Source organism: Haliotis asinina, chromosome 8 (assembly GCF_037392515.1).
Source record: "Haliotis asinina isolate JCU_RB_2024 chromosome 8, JCU_Hal_asi_v2, whole genome shotgun sequence".
Lineage (NCBI taxonomy): Eukaryota > Metazoa > Mollusca > Gastropoda > Lepetellida > Haliotidae > Haliotis > Haliotis asinina.
Window position 1 is genome coordinate 43,801,470 of NC_090287.1, and position 18,683 is coordinate 43,820,152.

The 18,683-nt window shown below is 38.5% G+C and overlaps 1 protein-coding gene across 1 annotated transcript in view; it reads left to right on the forward strand.

Annotated features, from left to right (window-relative positions):
* LOC137294602 (uncharacterized) overlaps positions 1-18,683 on the forward strand; it is a 165,201-nt gene that overhangs the window by 49,081 nt on the left and 97,437 nt on the right. The window contains exon 3 of the mRNA XM_067825656.1: positions 3,033-3,144. Coding sequence (XP_067681757.1) covers positions 3,033-3,144 — 112 coding nt within the window. The remainder of the gene's footprint in view (positions 1-3,032; positions 3,145-18,683) is intronic.

Sequence of the window (18,683 nt, forward strand, 5' to 3'; positions counted from 1 at the left end):
TTCTTTCCTGCAATAAGGGAAGATATTCTCCACTCAATCTTTTCCAGAAATTATCAGCTAGATATTGTACCTGTTTCCATCTGCACTGGTTGTACACATAGTCCATGCCTTACATTCTGTTTGTAATTATGACTGAACTCCTGAACAAGGTCCATGCCTTACATTCTGTTTGTATTTATGACTGAACACCTGTAATATTTTTGACATTTTGTAGGCGCCTACCTATCTACTTACCAAACTACTGAAGTACCGAAAGCTGAATCTGCAAAAGAAAAATCACGAATTTGAACAAAAATTCAGATTCGGGATTTGAATGTCGAATTTGAACAAAAAATTCAGATTCAGGATTTGAATCTCAAATATGACCAAACAATTTAGATTTGTGATTCAAATGCCAAACCCGAATGTGAAGAAAACTCAAACTTGAGGTTCAAATAGAAAACTGCAGTTTAGTTGTTTAACTTTGTAAGATACCCAGGCTCACAAGGAGCACCTAGCATGGCATCGCTACGGTATCAAATAAGTCCTAGAATCTCGTGTTGCCCAATCAGAGCCCACTTGGCTGGTAGTGCTTGTGCGAGTTGCTGAAATGTCTGGAGCTGGGGGTTACGGCGTCTGTCCAGGGCATCCCACAGATGTTCGATCAGGTTTATGTCTGGTGATCTAGAGGCCAGGGGAGCACATTGATGTTGTGGTTCTGGAGGAGGTCTCTAGTGTGATGTGCTGTGTGGGGCAAGACATTGCCTTGTTGAACCAACTCCCTCTTGTGATCAATGATTGGAAGGGGGTGTTGGCATAGAATTTCATCACAGTACCTTTGAGCTGTCAGGTTGCCCTGGATCATCACCAAATCACTTCTCCTACAGAAGGTGATGACACCCCACATCATAACACTGCCTCAGAGGAATCTGTCCACCTGGGGAATGCAGTCTGAAAAACATTTTCAGATTCAGGATTCAGGTTTCCCAATCCCAAATCCTAAATCCGTTTCTAACTTTATTTTGCTAAAATTCAATGGGTATGTGCAGTGTTTAAAACTCCCCAAATTTCAAGACAGACAGTCGGACTGGTAACTTGAAAGTATTACCAGTTCGAATACAAATTTTGCTTGGAGATGAAAAACAAATATAAACAGTTTTCTGAATACTGTCTTTACTGTATGTAAGCTACATGGCCTGGTTAATAAATTTGTTTCATTTTCTGTCTCACAGACACAATCAAGATCGAACAAATCTCAATCATTGTCTGAGTCGGCAGTTCAATATTTTTCTGCAGCAGGAACTGCATCATCTTCTGCAGCTAAATGCTGTTGAAGCTTTTTTGGACCTGGGTAAGAAGTCAGGTCTTCTGCGATGATTTTGATTCCTACTAAACTTGTCTACTGATATTATGAAAAGTGTACTGTTAGCCAATTAGGCAACTTAGGGATAAAAATGTCTACCAGACCACCAGACTGGTAACTTTTGAAATTGGACTGTCTGAGATGAAAATAGACCATTCTGGATGGTTGGGTAAGAAGGAATTTTAAACACTGGTATGTGTGAACATCCACTTTCGCAATTTTGTAAGCTGTGTTCTGATTGGTCAGTCTCAAAGGTTACCTGACACATCCTCCTACTAGGTTTTGTTGGACTCAGTAGTGGAATGTAACGAAAAGTACTGAAACTAAGTTTATTTAGACTGATTTTGTTGGCTTCATGAACATGGGACATAATCTCACAGCATTCTTTCCAAGTCGACTTCTGGGGGTTAAATTTCAACAATCCAAGTAGCACATTAGAAGTTGCCATATTTTCTGTAAATAATAATAAATCCAGAAGAGAGAAACAATATCTCTGCTTCCTACTTCTTGACAGAAAAATTGCTTGCTTAATGGAAATGTCCCACATATGAGAGCTTCCCGTGCAGTGGCAAACACACTTTTTCATAGTTTTGTACTCATAATAGTTGTTCATTCAACAGGCTTCAGAAACTTTTTTGTTTTCTGAAACATCTCTGTAAACATCAGCCCTGTAAAATCCCATTTTCATTGCCAAATGTTAGGATGTCAATCATTTCATGTTTCATGCACAGAGATGATTGCAACAGGACTGACCTTTATTCCGTAACCCATAAATTGCATGTGCAGAATGCTATAGTGTTTCCACTAAGACTGATTATATGACATAGCATCAGGCAGTGGTAGACTAATTACCTACAATTTTTGAATAAAAATCATTACCAGTTATAACATATATATTTTGTTCAGAAAGTCAAGCAGTTGATGTTTCCATAACTGAGAGAATACATCCCCAAATCTATGTTTTGTCTTGGGGACAATTTGTAGCTGAAGAGCTGATATTTGACAAAATAATTCCAAACCTCCTTGTCCACAGATCATGTATAGTGAAATTGATTGACCTGAAAAGTGATTCAGTTATATCAAATATGTAAACACATACTTTGTGTTATTGTTATATTACGCTGTACAGGATGTGACCCATGTCATGTATCAACAACATATCTCACATGGCTCACATACTCCATTAAATGTTATTAGTATAGTACTCTTACTACTTATATCTTCAATATTTCTTACTACTTATTTTTCCTTTATTACTATGGGGGCTCTCAGTTGTACTAACCTCTTTTGGGCATCACAGGCGACTCCATTTTCAGAGCATGGATGTCTTGTGGCCCCCAAAGAGTACAACTTTAGCAGGGATCATCTGGGAGATGACACAACTTTTTAACAATTGCATTACTTTGGTATAGGTTCTTATACTGTTTTCAAGTATTTGGGGGAATGATGGGGTATATACAAGAAAAGATAACAATAACAAAGTTGGGAAAACAAAGCATCAAAGAAAGTTACATGATGGGGTACAATGACATGATGAAATGATTTGGTGTCTGCTTTGTTTATGTTCTTTGATGCGTACGTTGAGTGGTCTGGATGTTTCAAAAGCAGGAATTATAAATGCACTGAAATTCATAAGCAAAGATCTATGATATTTGACAAAATAATTCTATAATATCTTCTTTGTCAACAGATTATGTGCCATGAAACTGATTGAATTGAAAAGTGAACTGAAGACAAGAGGATTCAATTATATCAAATATATAAACATTGGAGGTGGCTTGGACATCAACTACAAACAGCTGGTAATATGCACTTTATTCATATTTTAGGGGTATTGACTTAGTATTGTAATGTTGAATGACTAGCTGCATACAGCCTGAATAATTGGATGAAAATGGTGTGCATTATTTTCGCATTATCATCATGATTTTACAATGTGAGTGAATCGTTGAAATGTTTAAAATGCATGTGTTATAATGAGCAAACGCTTTTTTAAAGTGCTTCAATTTGTCATTGGTGGCCATATTAGTTATGATAAGTATCTGCTTATATATGCATGTATTATACTACTTGTCAGGATATGACAGGATATATGAGGCCAATGGCCTCTCATCAGTGTGCAGGCGATGAGAGGCTATATCGGGCCAATGGCCACTCATCAGTGTGCAGGCGATGAGAGCCTATATAAGGCCAATGACCACTTGTCAGTGTGCATGTGATGAGAGGATATATCAGGCCAATGGTTACTTGTCAGTGCGTGCAAGTGATTAGGGGATATATCAAAAGCAAGGACTTATTACCTGTATTCCCAATTGAGATAAGCCAAAACGAAACATTCAAAACTGATGCCCGATCAGCACATGTATTTTATAAAGTTGTCTCTATGGCTTCATGTCTGGAAGATACACAGGGGATATTATTTGGTAAATGCATGACTTGATTGAATGCACAGATACATACCAGATTCCTGGACTTTCACGTCACATAGATTTTGAAAATAGCCTTTGACACATTAAACTGGTCCTTCATCAAAAAGACCCTCACCTGTGTAAACACCTGTGTACTCAATCTGTTTGTCGATGATACCTGTTCTTTAGATGGATCTGATGGCTCTCTGCAAGCATTACTCCAGGTTTTAACATTTTTTGTCCATTTTTCAGGAATTTTATTGATTTGCTCTGAAAAGTGCTCAAGAATGAATTTCTGTCAAAATTTGAATCTAAATTGGGAACAAAGTAGTTTTGAATTACTGGGAATAAAATTTTAAATAGATTTTGATGAAATACTTGATCTTAACTATAAAGAGTAGGTGAGTTAATATTTAACGTCACATAAGCAATATTTCAGCCATATTGTGATGACTTAACTATGAAGATAAATTGAGACACTGCGAACACCCCATGTCAGTTTGATAATAATAATAATAACTAGGATTGCCTCAAGGGCAATACTGATGGTCTTCAGACTTCCCCCATACACCCAACATGGCTATCTTTACTTGAACTGTTTCTTTGGATGCTGAATGGACCATCCATTACAGCCTTTTTGAGATTAACTTAGCACCGATTCAACTCTGTTGTCACAAACGCAAAATTCACAAAGTGCAGAAAATCAAACAGTAACACACATTGAAATAAACACACTACTGGAAAGATTAGATCCTGACATTTCCAGAACACTAAATGTTTTGACTGCAGACCTAAGAACAACAGGGCTAGGGTCTGTTAAAGAAGAAATTCTTCCCTTAGACATTGGAAAATCAGAAGGGGTTTGCTAGATTTCATTGGTGCTTCCTTCAGTTATCTCAGTGACAGAATGCGAAAATTCTACTGTCCCTCCGTCTTTGTGTCATAATTGTAGCGAAATTATTGACTTTCACATAAGCAGAATGTGAAGCAGAAATGTTCTCCATTTTATTCTCTACAATTTTGTACACGCAGTGCTGTGACATTTTCATGAGCCCTTTTAAAAGGCATTTTGACAGAATTAAGCATATAACTCCAAAACTTTTCAAGATATCAATATGCCCTGAGCCTTCTGTGTGGTTTAGAGTGTAGGCTTTAAAACGATGTATCAAACCCAATGGTACCATTTGCCATTCAGCAGGAGGAGATGTTTAATTACAGGCGCCATCAAACTTGCAGAAAAGTGAAAACTTGCTATGTTTGTGTTTGTGTCGTAACAGTGACGTAAGTACTGATTCTTACATAACCATAATGCGAAGCAAAAATGTTTCCCATTCAATTATGTACTGTTTGGTACTTTGAACAATGAAATCCATCTTGTTTTTGCAATGCTCTGGCATTTTTATGAACCTTATCAAAAAGCGTCTTGGATAATTTGAGCAACTTCCAATGGCGATAACTCCAAAACCAATCAAGATATTGACATGCCTTGAACTAATTCAGCTTTCCAGGGTATGTACTATCAAACGGTGTATAGGACACAATTGTGCCTTATGCCGTTCTGGAGAGGAAGACTTTCAAAGACAGGTAACATCAAAACGCGAAAGTCAGCTGAGTCAGGAGAGCTGGTACAAAATCGGTATAAATAATAGTAAGAAGAAGAAGAATATTCGGATAATAACAGTAGGTTTTCCAGACTTTCGTCTTAAGAAATAATAATTCACTTATATGGCGCCTAGTATCCTTCTGACAAGTTGCTCACTAGATGTGATTATTATTACCCCGGATATCCCAAGCTGCCACACTGAAGGTTCTAGTCACATGATTTCTCACCAGGTACCCATATTCTGCTGGGTGAACAGAGTCAATTTTGAACAAACTTGTTTGCCTTAGGTGACCACATGTACCACATGTGCTTCGTTGTGGGGCAGGACTGAAGTTCTAGAAACTCCCATGAGGCAAGTCAATCCAAGGACAGCCTGAGCTCTACAGTGCTTAACTTCAACCAATTTGTGACCTAAGTTACATGCACAGGACCAATCACACCACAACAGATGCATTTTGGGGACATGTTTAGGTATGAAATGGATGTTTTTGTTCTTGGACAATGTGTTATGCTCACAAACACAAAACACACATCTGCATGACAATCTCAGAATTGTACACAAGAGTTAAGAGATCAGTTTCAGGCATCTTGTGTTTGACGTTAGATTGTTTGACATATGTCAGATGATTTGGTCATGATCACACCTCAGTAACATATTGCAGCTTTTATGCGGTATTTTGCATTCATTTGTGTGTACATAAATAGACAAATGTGTGAAAATATAGGTTGGGTTAAATAATTGGTGGTTAGGATTGGGTTAGGTGGATTGTTGGTGGTTAGGTTAGTTGCAGGTAAGGTTAGTAGCTTGTTAGTTTAGTTGCAGGTTAAGTTAAATGTGGGATTAGTTTTACATTATGGCGGAGAAGTCATTGAATCCAAAAGCTTCAGTGGATGAGCCAAAGGTTTCTAAAAAAAGTTGACAAAATAATCAAATTACAGAAACAAAATGCAGCAACTAAAACTGCTTTTAAAATGAGTAAGAACAAACTGTATAAATTGATATTCCCTCTCTACAAAAAACTTATTACAGTTGAAGGGATATTTGAAGAAGTTGTTAAAATGGTATAAGCATATTTGAATGAGGGGTCAGATGCTTCTTCCATAAACAGCCTAAAACAGGTTTATCAATGCTATTTCATTCTCAAAATCAAGCCAAACAAGCAGCACAATTTGATAAGAGTACAAAATCCAAGCAGAAACTTGACAATGAACAAGGAATAAATAAGAACGTGTTCACAGGGAAACACGAGGAGGGGAAAGTTGATTTTTGGATCCCAAGTTAAATGTGGTTGAAAGTTCTGGAGTATATTTTGATGTTCACAGGACAGATCCTATCACAGCCAGACATGAGCTTGGTGCAGATATGTGGAAACAACTCAAAAGAATTTCCATACCTACATTCAATGGTGACATCAAAATGTTTGAGGCCACCCCCCTAAATAGAAACTGTTACAAAGTTAAGACAATGTCTTACCGGAGATGCATTGAAAGTAACAGCGAATTTAGGTCGTAGTGCGGCTGCATATGACAACACATTAGAACGTAAGCATGGTGGCAAATGTGATGTCATATGCATCGCTTTGAAGTTAGAAGAGATAACAAAGTTCAGACCAATCAGGGCAGGTAATGGCAGGAACTTAAAGTTTGTGGACCCGCTTCATATTTTACTGGCAAGCATTAGAGAATTAGACAAGTTAGAAGAGTTGGGTAATGGGACCATATACTCACAACTAAAAAGAAATTAACAGAATCCATGGTAATACAATATCAGAGACACAGAGACAGAAATCTGTTGAAGTCCTTCAGTGATGAAATTCATAGTGTTTTTGCAGAGTTATGACATTGTTTATAACCATATGAAAACACATCTTGCAAAAATTGACCAACTTCCAAGGGCAATAATCTCATTGAGATACCTTTAGCGGTTTAAGTAGTCCGTAATATGGGCTACTTCCAAGAAATTATTGCTCTGCAGATTTGTTTAGTCTCTGAAAATGAAGAAAGTCTCATGGCTGCTTTTCACTATATTACCTTTTCTTAACTACAATTTCTTTTCTGTAAAATATGTTCATTTCAGAGACCAGTTAGTCTAGGGTCAAAAGATTTCATATTTTTGGATATCTGTCCTTACCGTAAGCTGAAAGTCAGGATTTTTTGTTTATTGTATCAATTTTAGCTAGTCTGTCTCACAGTCCCTGAACCACATTATTTTGCCTAATGTCAAGCCTTCTCTGCAGTGCTAAAGTCTTAAATGAAGCAACACTAAATTTCCTCAGGTTCAGGTCTCCCTGGCCTTTCTTTTTAATTAAAATAGATTTGTTTGTTACCGTCCAAAATATATATATTCAGAGACTAAACCTAAGTCAACAATTTCAGCATACAGGCTATCATCCTAGAAAGATTCATGAAAATCGGCCCAGTGGTTAGGTCAAGAGGTCTGGGACAAAATTTGGCCCTGAAATTTTTTACCCTCAATCTTCCTCTTCTTCAGTTGCAGACCTTTCCAAAAATCCTGTTTAAATTGTATTTAGTTCTATGAATGAGGAAATTTGTGATTTATCTTTAGAGAAACAGAGGCCAATTAAACAACTAAATGTGTCTTTTCCCAAAAATGAAATTAATTTACTTAATGAAATTAATCTCTGTTCATTGCATGAAGTAAATTGCTGTGTCTATGTTGCCGCTCACACTTTGGAAGAACTTCACTCAGTTTCCAAGGACAAACCATCTAATAATGAAAACAAAAGACAAAAAAAAAAAAAGCTCCTTGTAATGCTTACTGAAACAAGAAGAAATATTTCCAGGCCTGAGCTTTACCTTAAAATAAGATCATCAGGGAATCAAATGTAAAAACGGCAAAAGGCAATCGGAGAAAATTAAAGCTACACTACAAGACAACAAATGACAAGGAACTTCTCCAAATTGTCGATTCCCTTAAGGCAAAATTAAAGGTTTGGACAGAAAGAAAGAAAATATGGGAAAAGAAAAACAAATTTATCAAACAAAATAAACTTTTTAGAAATAATGAAAAACAATGCCATAGGCAACTTAAGACAAGTGGTGATGGTGGGCATGATAAACAGCCTCCCATGGATGCCAATGAAAGGTTCTGGAAGGTTCTGGAAACAGTTGTGGTCTGTACCCAGCAACTGTAAACTGGATGCACCATGGGTCAATGATTATGACCATACAATGCATGATAAACTAACTAGCTTGTTTGTCTGTTACATGTCACCAGATTGCCTGAAAAGTGTCATTAAAAAGTCCAAATCTAATACATCCCCAGGGCCTGATGGCATTCGAAACCGATATTGGAAACTGTTCCCTTGTGTCCAAATACCATTACTCCACTGTGTTAACTTTCTTGTGGACACAGGTGATGTTCCTCCATTTTTCTGCAAAGGTCGCACCATACTCCTTCCCAAAACAATCACATGTTTGAATACTCAATACAAAATATTCACAGGATGTTTGACAAACCTCGTGTCATCTTATTGCTCTTCCAATGAGATAATTTAGAGAGAGCAGAAGGGAGCGAGAAAGGGATGTTGGGGGTGCAAGGATCAACTTCTTGTACAGAAAATGATTTGACTGGATTGACTACAAAAAGGCATATGACTTTCCAACACGAATGGATTCTGAAGTGTCTTCAGTGTATTGACCTCCCTGAGTGACTACTTGATTACTCGAGTCTTTAATCAGTTGCTGGTCCAACTGTTGAGATGTACTCGTAAGGGCAGGTGCAGACTTCAGAATCTATTCCAATCAGAAGGGGAATATTTCAGGGGGACTCCTTCAGTCCTTTGCTTTTTTGTCTGTCTTTAAATCCTTTGAGTTTTCTCCTCAATAGGGAGGAGGGTTACCATCCCGGACTTCCTCAGCACAGATCCCCAACACCTCTTACTCATCTCCTCTACATAGATGACGTCGAGCTCCTGGCCAGAGGAGATACTAATTTGAAAGATGATGGATCGGTCAGGTTACAAGGGGGAGGAGTTATTGAGCATCTTGTGGAAGATCAGGCCTACACCTGTCTTGGAATGCAAGTTTGAGACAAGTTCCAGAATGTCCCGATTCAAGATAAACTTTGGGTCAAGTATAAATCTTGTTTAAAGAAAATCTGGAGTTAGAGCTAAATGATCGAAACAATGTCAAAGCCACCAATACTTTTGCTGTGCCAGTCCTCTCCTATTCTTCTGGAGTAGTTGATTGGACAAAACAAGGAATCCAGAGTCTTGAATGCCTGACCAGAAGGATCATGTCAGATGACAGGGTTCACCACCCTCGTTCCTCTCGTAATTGTTTATATATGCCAATCAATTCTGGAGGTCATGGTTTGATTAATGTGGAAGCTTTTCATGACAGAATTTTATTGTGTACTTTTGCACGTATTTATTTATCAGATGATCCTCTGGTGATGCATGTGAAGACTCACAATGAAAGCAAGGAATTCCACAGCTATTTTTTTGCGTGCCAAGGTTGTTGGACACAATCTGAAATTTGAGGTGGATTTTGTTGATCATATACTGTTGGACGATTTTGGCAATGTACTGCTGGATGGTGCAGTGATGGTACTGAGTAAACCAGGTGAAGTCGTTAACCAAGTCTGCCCAGAGTCGGTCCTTTGTGGAGAAGCTTTCTGAGAATCCATTGCATTGTGTGCACATGCAGTTTGTGGAACAGAACAGCAATCCAACCGACTCCTTCGCCTGGATGAAGTCTCAAATGATGGTCTCAAATGTGAAACTGAGGGCTTCCTATTTGCTGCTTAGGACTAGTCAATCGCCAGAATGTTATTCTTAAGAAAACATCAATATGAAAGGTCAATTATGCAATGAATTACAGAGACTGTGGAACACCTTGTCAGTGGATGCCCTTCCTTGGCACAAACAGCATATCTTAAAAGACATGGTGTCATGGCTCGCTGGCATACTATCATCTCAGCCATGTTTGTGGCTTTGACCCTGAGATCCATCCTTGGTACGACCTGGGCATCCTGGAAAATGATGATTTCAAACTTCTCTGGAATACCAGCCAACAAACCTGATCTTGTCCTTTTTGATAAAGCCAATGAAAATATTTATATCATTGAAGTTTCTGTCCCTTTTGACAGCAACATGATTAGCAAGATTCAGGAAAAGCATGATAAATATGCGGACCTCGCCATTGAAATGTCTCTCTTGCATCCCAAGAACACTGTCGTCAAGCGCTCCATTGATCTCAGTTTCCTTGGTTTGGTACCTCTTGAACTCTTGGTGCAGATCAGGAGAGTGCCCATGTTCTCCACCAGGAGCATAACCCTTCTGACAATCTTGAGTAATGCAGAAGGCTGCAGTATTGCGGAGCCTTAATATTTTCTGAAAAGTTCTTGGTGTGTTCGACTAGGCAGTGTTTCCTGGGAGAAGTCCCATTTGCTGTCTGGGCTGCATGTAGATGGGCCCTGAGCTGATGATGAACTATACCAGCCTGACTGTGCCAGGATCAACCGAACCCTCTCTGCTGCATTTCAGTCTTAATCTGTAAAACATAATACAGTGGAAGCTGTCTTACTCGGACCCTAAGTAACTCGGTTTTCTACATAATTCGGACCGAATTGTTGGTCCCGGCAGAAGTTAACTTAGCTATCATTACATATGGGCTAACTAATTTGGACTGAAATCTCTGCCCTTCAAGGTAATTTACTATGAAAACATCACTAATTAACACAGACTAGCTCGACTTCCTGAGGCTGAAGTGCTCTGTAGTTAGCCGATTACCGACTTCAAACAGATTATCAGGTGTGATGATAACCAATTAGCAAAAGGAATTTCTGTATAGAAGATTGAATCCCATGCACTTCCATACCCTACGAAATAGCGAGTAACACGAAAACATGGTGCGTTACTTCTAGCGCTTGTGCTTACGGACAAGACACGATATGTGTGTTGCATTGGAAACCACCGGACGACAGAGCATTCTAACAATAAATTATTTATAAAAGATGAGGTGATATTTATTGACGGAATTAACACTTTTGCTCTATTAACACTAAAATATGTTACACCATGGCAAAAGTACCATGCATGCGTATCTCGAGGTCAAGGGAGCTAACTCAAGACTCTCACCAGTCTAATTCGGACTCCTCGTAATTTGAACACAAAAGTCGGTCCCAGTCGAGTCCGAATTAGACAGCTTCCACTGTAGTAATATTATGGTCCTGATGATGTAAGTCGAGCTTGATGATGTACAAGGGGCCTGATGATGTATGCCTCTCAGTGGTGGGCCTAGATGGGGAATCACTCACTCACTCACTTACTCACTCAGGCCTCAACCCCCAAGCTGGTTTTCTTACTGGGTTACAAATAGCCCAGAGCAAAGTGGCAAAGTGGGATGCTAGAGTGTGCTAAAGCATAGGATGGCCTAATAATCCACGAATCAGTGGCAAGTCATTTAACCTGTATTGGGACAATGCCATCCCCATGTATGCTTACCTGATGGAGCAAAATCTCTGAAGTCAACTCCGGTGACTTAAACATCTCATCCCTGTGAGTCAGTTCAACCCACAACTGGTGCCAGTCAGGAAGCTGAAGTGGCAGCAGATCCAGAACTTCTGATGGAACCTCTTTCCTCTTCCCCAAACAAATACTTCCGGTGTAAGAAAACTGGCCCCGAAATTTCGGACAATCAGTCTTCCTCTTCTTCAGTTGCTAATCTTTGGGAAAATCCTGTGTACATTCTGTTTCACTCTATTTATGATGAAATATCTCATATACCTTCAGAAAAACAGAGGAGCATCAAGCAAACAAACCAGTCAATCTCTTCCCAAAAATAAAATTGATTTATTAAATGACATGATTATTTCTATGAAACTTTCTGCGGACTATTCATTACATGAAATTAATTGTTGTGTCTATGCTGCCTCTCAAACCTTGGAGGAACTTCACAAAGTTTCCAAAGAAAAATCATCCAGTACTAAGAACTATACACCAAAGAAAAACTGTTTTCAAGTAAAATACACAGAAACTAGAAAACGCCTGGATAGAGCTATGCCTGAAATTAAGATCCGTAGAGGAATACAAAAGTGTAAGTGTAACTAATTGTTCAACCATGGCATGAGGGCATACCAGCAACAAAATGAGATAAAATCACCAAAATATCTCAAAAAGAAGATAAATTAATATTTTATCTGTACGTGATTATGGATGCGCAACTTAATATAAAAAATGGAAGATTTGTGCAAGCTATTTATAGATCTACCAGACAGACAGGCTGTGAGAAGACAGTTTTTATGTTGGACATGCTAGAAGGATACTATCGGAACGTGTTCATTATCATTGTTATTATTTGCCCTACCCTGCATGTTAACAAAACATACACGGAAAGATTTTGGGTGATGACAGACCCGGCCACACACAAAGTTGACCAGGGCATGTACCTGCTGGATTGGTTGAAAGCTTATCACAACAAATTCAAAGGGGAGTCGACGCTGTTTATCCTGGATGACTGCAGCGCCAGTCGTTTTTAGTATATTCTGGCAAGCATGCAGACCACAGCATTTGGGTGTTAACGCAGAAATTCAGCTTAGTGTGGAATGACCTCAGGGAACAGATGTGATGGGTAGCCTTATTTCACTGCAAGGATAGGGATTCATTTGAGGAATGCTTGAGGGAAAATAATGTAATGAGCAAATAAGAATGGGAGCGGGTGAAGAAACAGCTAACTCAAACTAAGGCCCCAAGCTCTTACTGGAAACCGACCTACCCATAGCTTACCAATTGCTTAGCAAATGCTTAGCAAATGCTTAATGTTTTGGTGGTAACATTGTGTTGTGAGGTATGATCAATAATTCCTTTCTTACAAACCCTCTTGGCGGCCCATCTACAAGACAGTTTGGTTCGTCATCTTTGATGTCCACTTTGTTGATGTTGTATGTTTTGACCAACCACGTCACATCGGTGGCTCGTTTCCAAGTTTTTCTTCGTGTTCTTCCGGCTGGTAGAGGTACATCATGAGAGCCCGGTCGGGTATTTGTTTTTCCTTTCTTTGCACATACTGATACCCAAATAATCATTTGGCCAAAGTCCTATTTGAATCTCTCAAAGATAACTTGACTGCGATGAGCTCCATGCCTGACCAGGATGTTGTGCTTGGCCAGCAGCTGCGACACGGCACCCATGAACTCACGTCCGGGATTGAATTTCAGCTTGGCGGGCCTTGTCAGTGGACTGCACTTGTATATGTGTTTGATGTGCTTTTTCACCAAATATTTTTTCATGCCTTTCTATTTTCATTGTCATCGGCTTACATGATGGAGTACATTTTCGTCTGATCAAACACCAAGTTGTTCATGAAATTGTAGAGGTTTTTCTCAAAGTCACTGGTGGCCAGGTTCTGCAGGTCCATGTTCATTCTAATGTAGGGTTCCATCCACAGACTTTGGTTGAATTTAAGCACTCTATGAATTTTGGTGAGTCTCATTCCCAGTGACAAGTACAGTTGCAGGTTGCTATAGTGAATGATGTACTTTTTCTTATTCATCAAGTTGGGTACAAGTTTTTCAACATTAGTTTATTTCCAGTTGATAATAAAACAACCAATCTGGGTTAACCATCGAATGGGGCAAGCAGGTAGCTCTTGTGTGATCTGTGCAATGCAGCTGGATATTCCAAGTACACTTTGTGCATGTTACCTGTTTTCGAATGTGGTTGTTGGCATTGAGGTAGAGGAGGTGTTTGGATGGTTGATTTAGATTATAACCATTCACGTACTTGTTGTTGGCTTTCACATTGCATTTCAAGGCCATCTAAATGCCTCTTCGCAGGTCTTTCTTGATGAACAGGTGCATGTCGTAATCCGTCAATAGTTCGAGTTTCACACGCATTTTCTTGAGCAGTGCATCCCAAAAGAGTCCAGGGGAGCAGTAATACCACTCGGGGTCCAGTCCATACTGTTTTGAGCACGTTTTTCTGAATATCATAACAGGAGTACATCTGTTTTTCAAGTACAGGTTGTGATAATCACCCAGCCCAGTTTTTCACATACGTTTTGTGCATGGAGTAATCGTCTTGGGTGATGCCTGAGTCAGTCAAGTTACTGTAAAACCTCATCAGCCGGGGTCGAGTCTTAGCATCGGTGTACCGATTGGTGATGTGGAAGTTGTTCGGGTTGTTAGCTTTGACCAAACTGTCGAGAGATGACAGCAGGCACTGAATGTTGTCTGTGAATCTCAGACCATTTAACGAGAAAGAGATGTATTTTTCCATGTTGTTGGGGATTCATGTTAGGTTGCTCTTGACCTTTGTGATGGCCTCCATGATCAAGTGAGAGTCATACACGCGTAGGTTGTGAAACACCACAGGGATTTGGATGGTTTTGGGGAGGATTTTTAGTTTGAGGTTGCATGGGCCGTGGAAGGCTCCTCTGTACTCACCAGTGATATGGCAGTGATCTCTCAGCAGTTCATCGCACACGTGACAATTCTTGGAGTAGTATAAGCAATGGTGGTACGGGACCACGCTATATCCCATGATATACAAACCTATCCTTCCCTCACTCATCTTAATTTATAAACCCCATAATACAACCACTTATTATCACCCCTGTAAAAAAGTAGAGAGGAAGACTGTGGGGGTATGGGGCTAGTTTATATGAGATATGAATTGAAAATATTGACTTCAGTGAAACAGTTAAATGTCTTCTATTATGTTGTTTGTTTTTGTAATAAAAGTTTGTTGGGCGTGTTGTATCCCTTGTTTTATATTTTTTTTTTCTCATCCTCGCTTACTACAGAACTTTTTTTTATGACGAATCTCTTCTTTCATTTTATTGTACTTTTTCAGTTCACCTAGTATCAAATGAAACTCTTCTTCTGAGATTTTATTGTCATTGATTGCGGTAGAAATATGATCTTCTATTGTGTTTAACTTTGCCTCAGCAAGGACTCTAATTTCACTGTGTTTCTTTGCTTTACGATTCAATTTGCGGGATACAAATTTAACTATCGTCCCAGCTGTTTCTGTAACTATAGCTGCTAATTCAAGACCTAACACAATAGGTGCGACTACAATTGTTGTCAGCAACCCAACTCCTACTGCTCCTAATCCCATGCTAATTGTCATTAGTGTGGTATCAGCACCATCTATGTAGTTAATTGTATTTTTTATGTAGTGATGCTTGAATATCATGCTCTTGTTATAGCTGATGTTTTATTTCACATTTCTGTTTAAGTCGAAACCCCTCTACACTCCCTTTTACATTTCCTTCTGCATCTAGGGCTGGATATAGCCCCATTCTGTGTGTCTATAATATATTTTATAAAATATTTTTAATTATCTGTCATTTAATTTTTGATTAATATATTTAAATATTAATAGGTATGTTTTTATCTACAATACTTACCCCATCATGGCTTATTAATGGCTCATAGCCTTGCCTTATTATGATTCGACAATGTTTATTCTCTTTTAAACCAAATTATTCTCAGTCCATCTAAAAGTATTCTTGACTCAGAAATCTCTGTGAGCTATACGTCTATAATTAATGTGGTGTTTGGTTTCATACCATAATTTGAATCTGAAAAAAAATCATGTTGGTAATCGTAAATACTACGAATGACTAAACAGGTATTCAAGTCGACTGGAGCCAACATGTTACCAGTGTGACCTGGTATTCATAATATATTATCTTTTAAGGGATTAAAGGATGTGAGAAGTATCCCGTTGTTAGTAATTTTGGAAACGAAATCATTTTGATTAAAAAAGATGTGAGGATTGGTTAGTGTTATTTTAATTAACCATTCAAGCTCTGTAAAATCTGCTAGTGGCATTCGTTCGTATGCGTCGTCTTTAAAGTATAGGATGTATGGGGTGTCTTCACCAGGTGAATTGAATCGCTTTGTGTCACCTAGATCACAGAGTGTTACGTTGGAGTGATTGCTTACCATTGTTTATATAACTGTTAGAAAACAGTTTCCAATTGTTTTTCTGATAATGTCTTTGGCATGAACTTCAAACTAATAAAATTTATGTGATCGGATAGAAAGAACTTGGTAAGAGATATAGTGTCTTCTAAGTTAACGCGTACACCTTGCAGGCTTGTTTGTGATTCATCACCCGCACATAAATAGAGCAAACGTGATTCTGTTATTTTTTTTCCCAAGAAAGTTTGATTCCCTTCACGATCTCAATAGGTTCAAATATTGGTTGACCGAGGTAGACTTGGATGGCCAGCGTTTTTCCATTAGGGCAGCCACACTGTTGAATTCAGTAACCAACTGCAATATTTTATTCTCCCCGGGATTACCCGATAACATGTGGGCTGCTATACACGAGACTGGTTTAATGATTACACTGCGCCTCTGTAATGGGATGGGTTCCGTTGTTTACGACTTTGTTTAGTCTTTGTTTTCCATGAAAATGTATGGAGAACTTAGTGTTATGTTGATGGTAACATCACCCACTTGTTATTGTCAGTGAGCATTAGATAGTATGGTTTGTTTGGTTCAACGTTCATTCTTTCAAAGTCTTCTAAATCGAGTAATTTACCACCAAATGAAGGGTATATTCTCCATTCATCCTCGTCATTGCGAACCGTATCATATCGTGTGTTGTTGATAGATCTTGATGTATCTAGGTTAAGAGTACTACCAGAACCACCACCGCCAATGGAAACTTATATTTTAGAAAGCGTATATTTTACCATTTATTCCCGATTCACCAAACCCTCTAGTATCACCTTGGTCTGACAAACCAATATTAATGCATTTTTTTATTCCCATTCCTTGTCCTTGATTAATATCCATTAGTGTATATGTAGTGTTACACTTAAGTATCCTATATTTATAGTATTATTTCTTGTATCTAAAATTGATATTTTTAATTCAGAAATATTACAATTTATCAATTTTTTATACTGTGGCGATGAAAATGACTCAGTTCATCCATCATTATATTTTTCTGTTTTAACCGGGACAGCCTTCAAAAACGTGGAAGGGTTTTCACATTTTATGTTATCTGTTGTGCTAGGCTGATCGAGATGAACATATAGTTTGTGGTATGGAACTAGCTCTGTTACTTTTCTACCAGTGATGGTAATGTTAGGTTTTATTTCTTCTGATGGTAATCCTAGTATATTCGCCAATAGTCGGCCTAGTCTCAGTTTGTTTACACTATTGTTAATCAACACCACTGTTCCGTTTGAGTCATTTATTTCAAGTTCAGCTCCTAAGTGTTTGAAAATTTCATCGTTGAGAGAACATACGGTGTAGTATCCATCGGTTATTAAGTGTCTGGCTCCGCTAACAAACATCTTATTATTACTTTCATTAATATTTGTCCATCTTAAGTAGTAGGTTATATCCCATAGTGCTATTTTAAGTTGACCAGACATGTTATCAATAGTGTGTGTAATTTGAACGGCCTCACCGTTCATTATATCTGGAAGAGTAATGTACTTACTATTATATTTATATATTATACAGTAATAGTATGTATAAACCCGAAGTACATTACCCAAAAAACATAATCTTAGTTGATGTGGATGGTTCGTATTTCAAAACCCAGTTTGTAGATGTGTTTGAAAAGTATAAGCTATTAGTCACTGATGAGAAATCTGTCCACGCATGGTTCAATAATCCGATACAATTTTGGCGTGTGGTAAAACAGGGTTTTTCGGCTTTTGTAACTTGTCAATACTTACATGTACGGATGAGAGTTGCAGCTCGTGTGTATTCCTGTTGCGGTGCTGAATGCTTCGGATGTTTCCTAGTTCAGTCAGTCAGTCCGTCAGTCAGTCCATCAGTTCATCTGTTGTAGCTAATTGCCACATGTTTTAGCTATCCAGTTGAGCGTATACTAGGAATGCTCTGATTGGAGAGGTATCAGTTTTGCAGGCCAATCACTGATAGCCTAACTTTTGTCATCTGGGTAGTCGCTCGGTCTGGGTATATAAGCACTGCAGCGCCTATCAGTAATGAGTCCATGATGACCAGTAGCTGGTTGGAGGTGAGAGCTCCCCACTCTGTACGTACTGTATCAGAACGAAACACTTTTTCCACCCCCTTTTGATATGTTTGTTTAACAATAAAGCTCTTATTGTAAGAGGTAATTTAGTCCAAACGAGTGAATGGATTCATTTCTGCTGACATATTGACTCCATGCATTCCATTTCATTTATAAAACAGTAGAGGCTAGAGGTAGTAGGAAAGTAATAGTTGCATGTAGAGACCAGTCTTGATGGGTTTTGGGGGAGGATTTTATGCACGTATATTCTTTTCAACATGGTACATTGCAAGTATAACATGATCTACTTGAGTAGGCATGAGAGTAAGACACCGTTCTTAGGCTTCATTGAC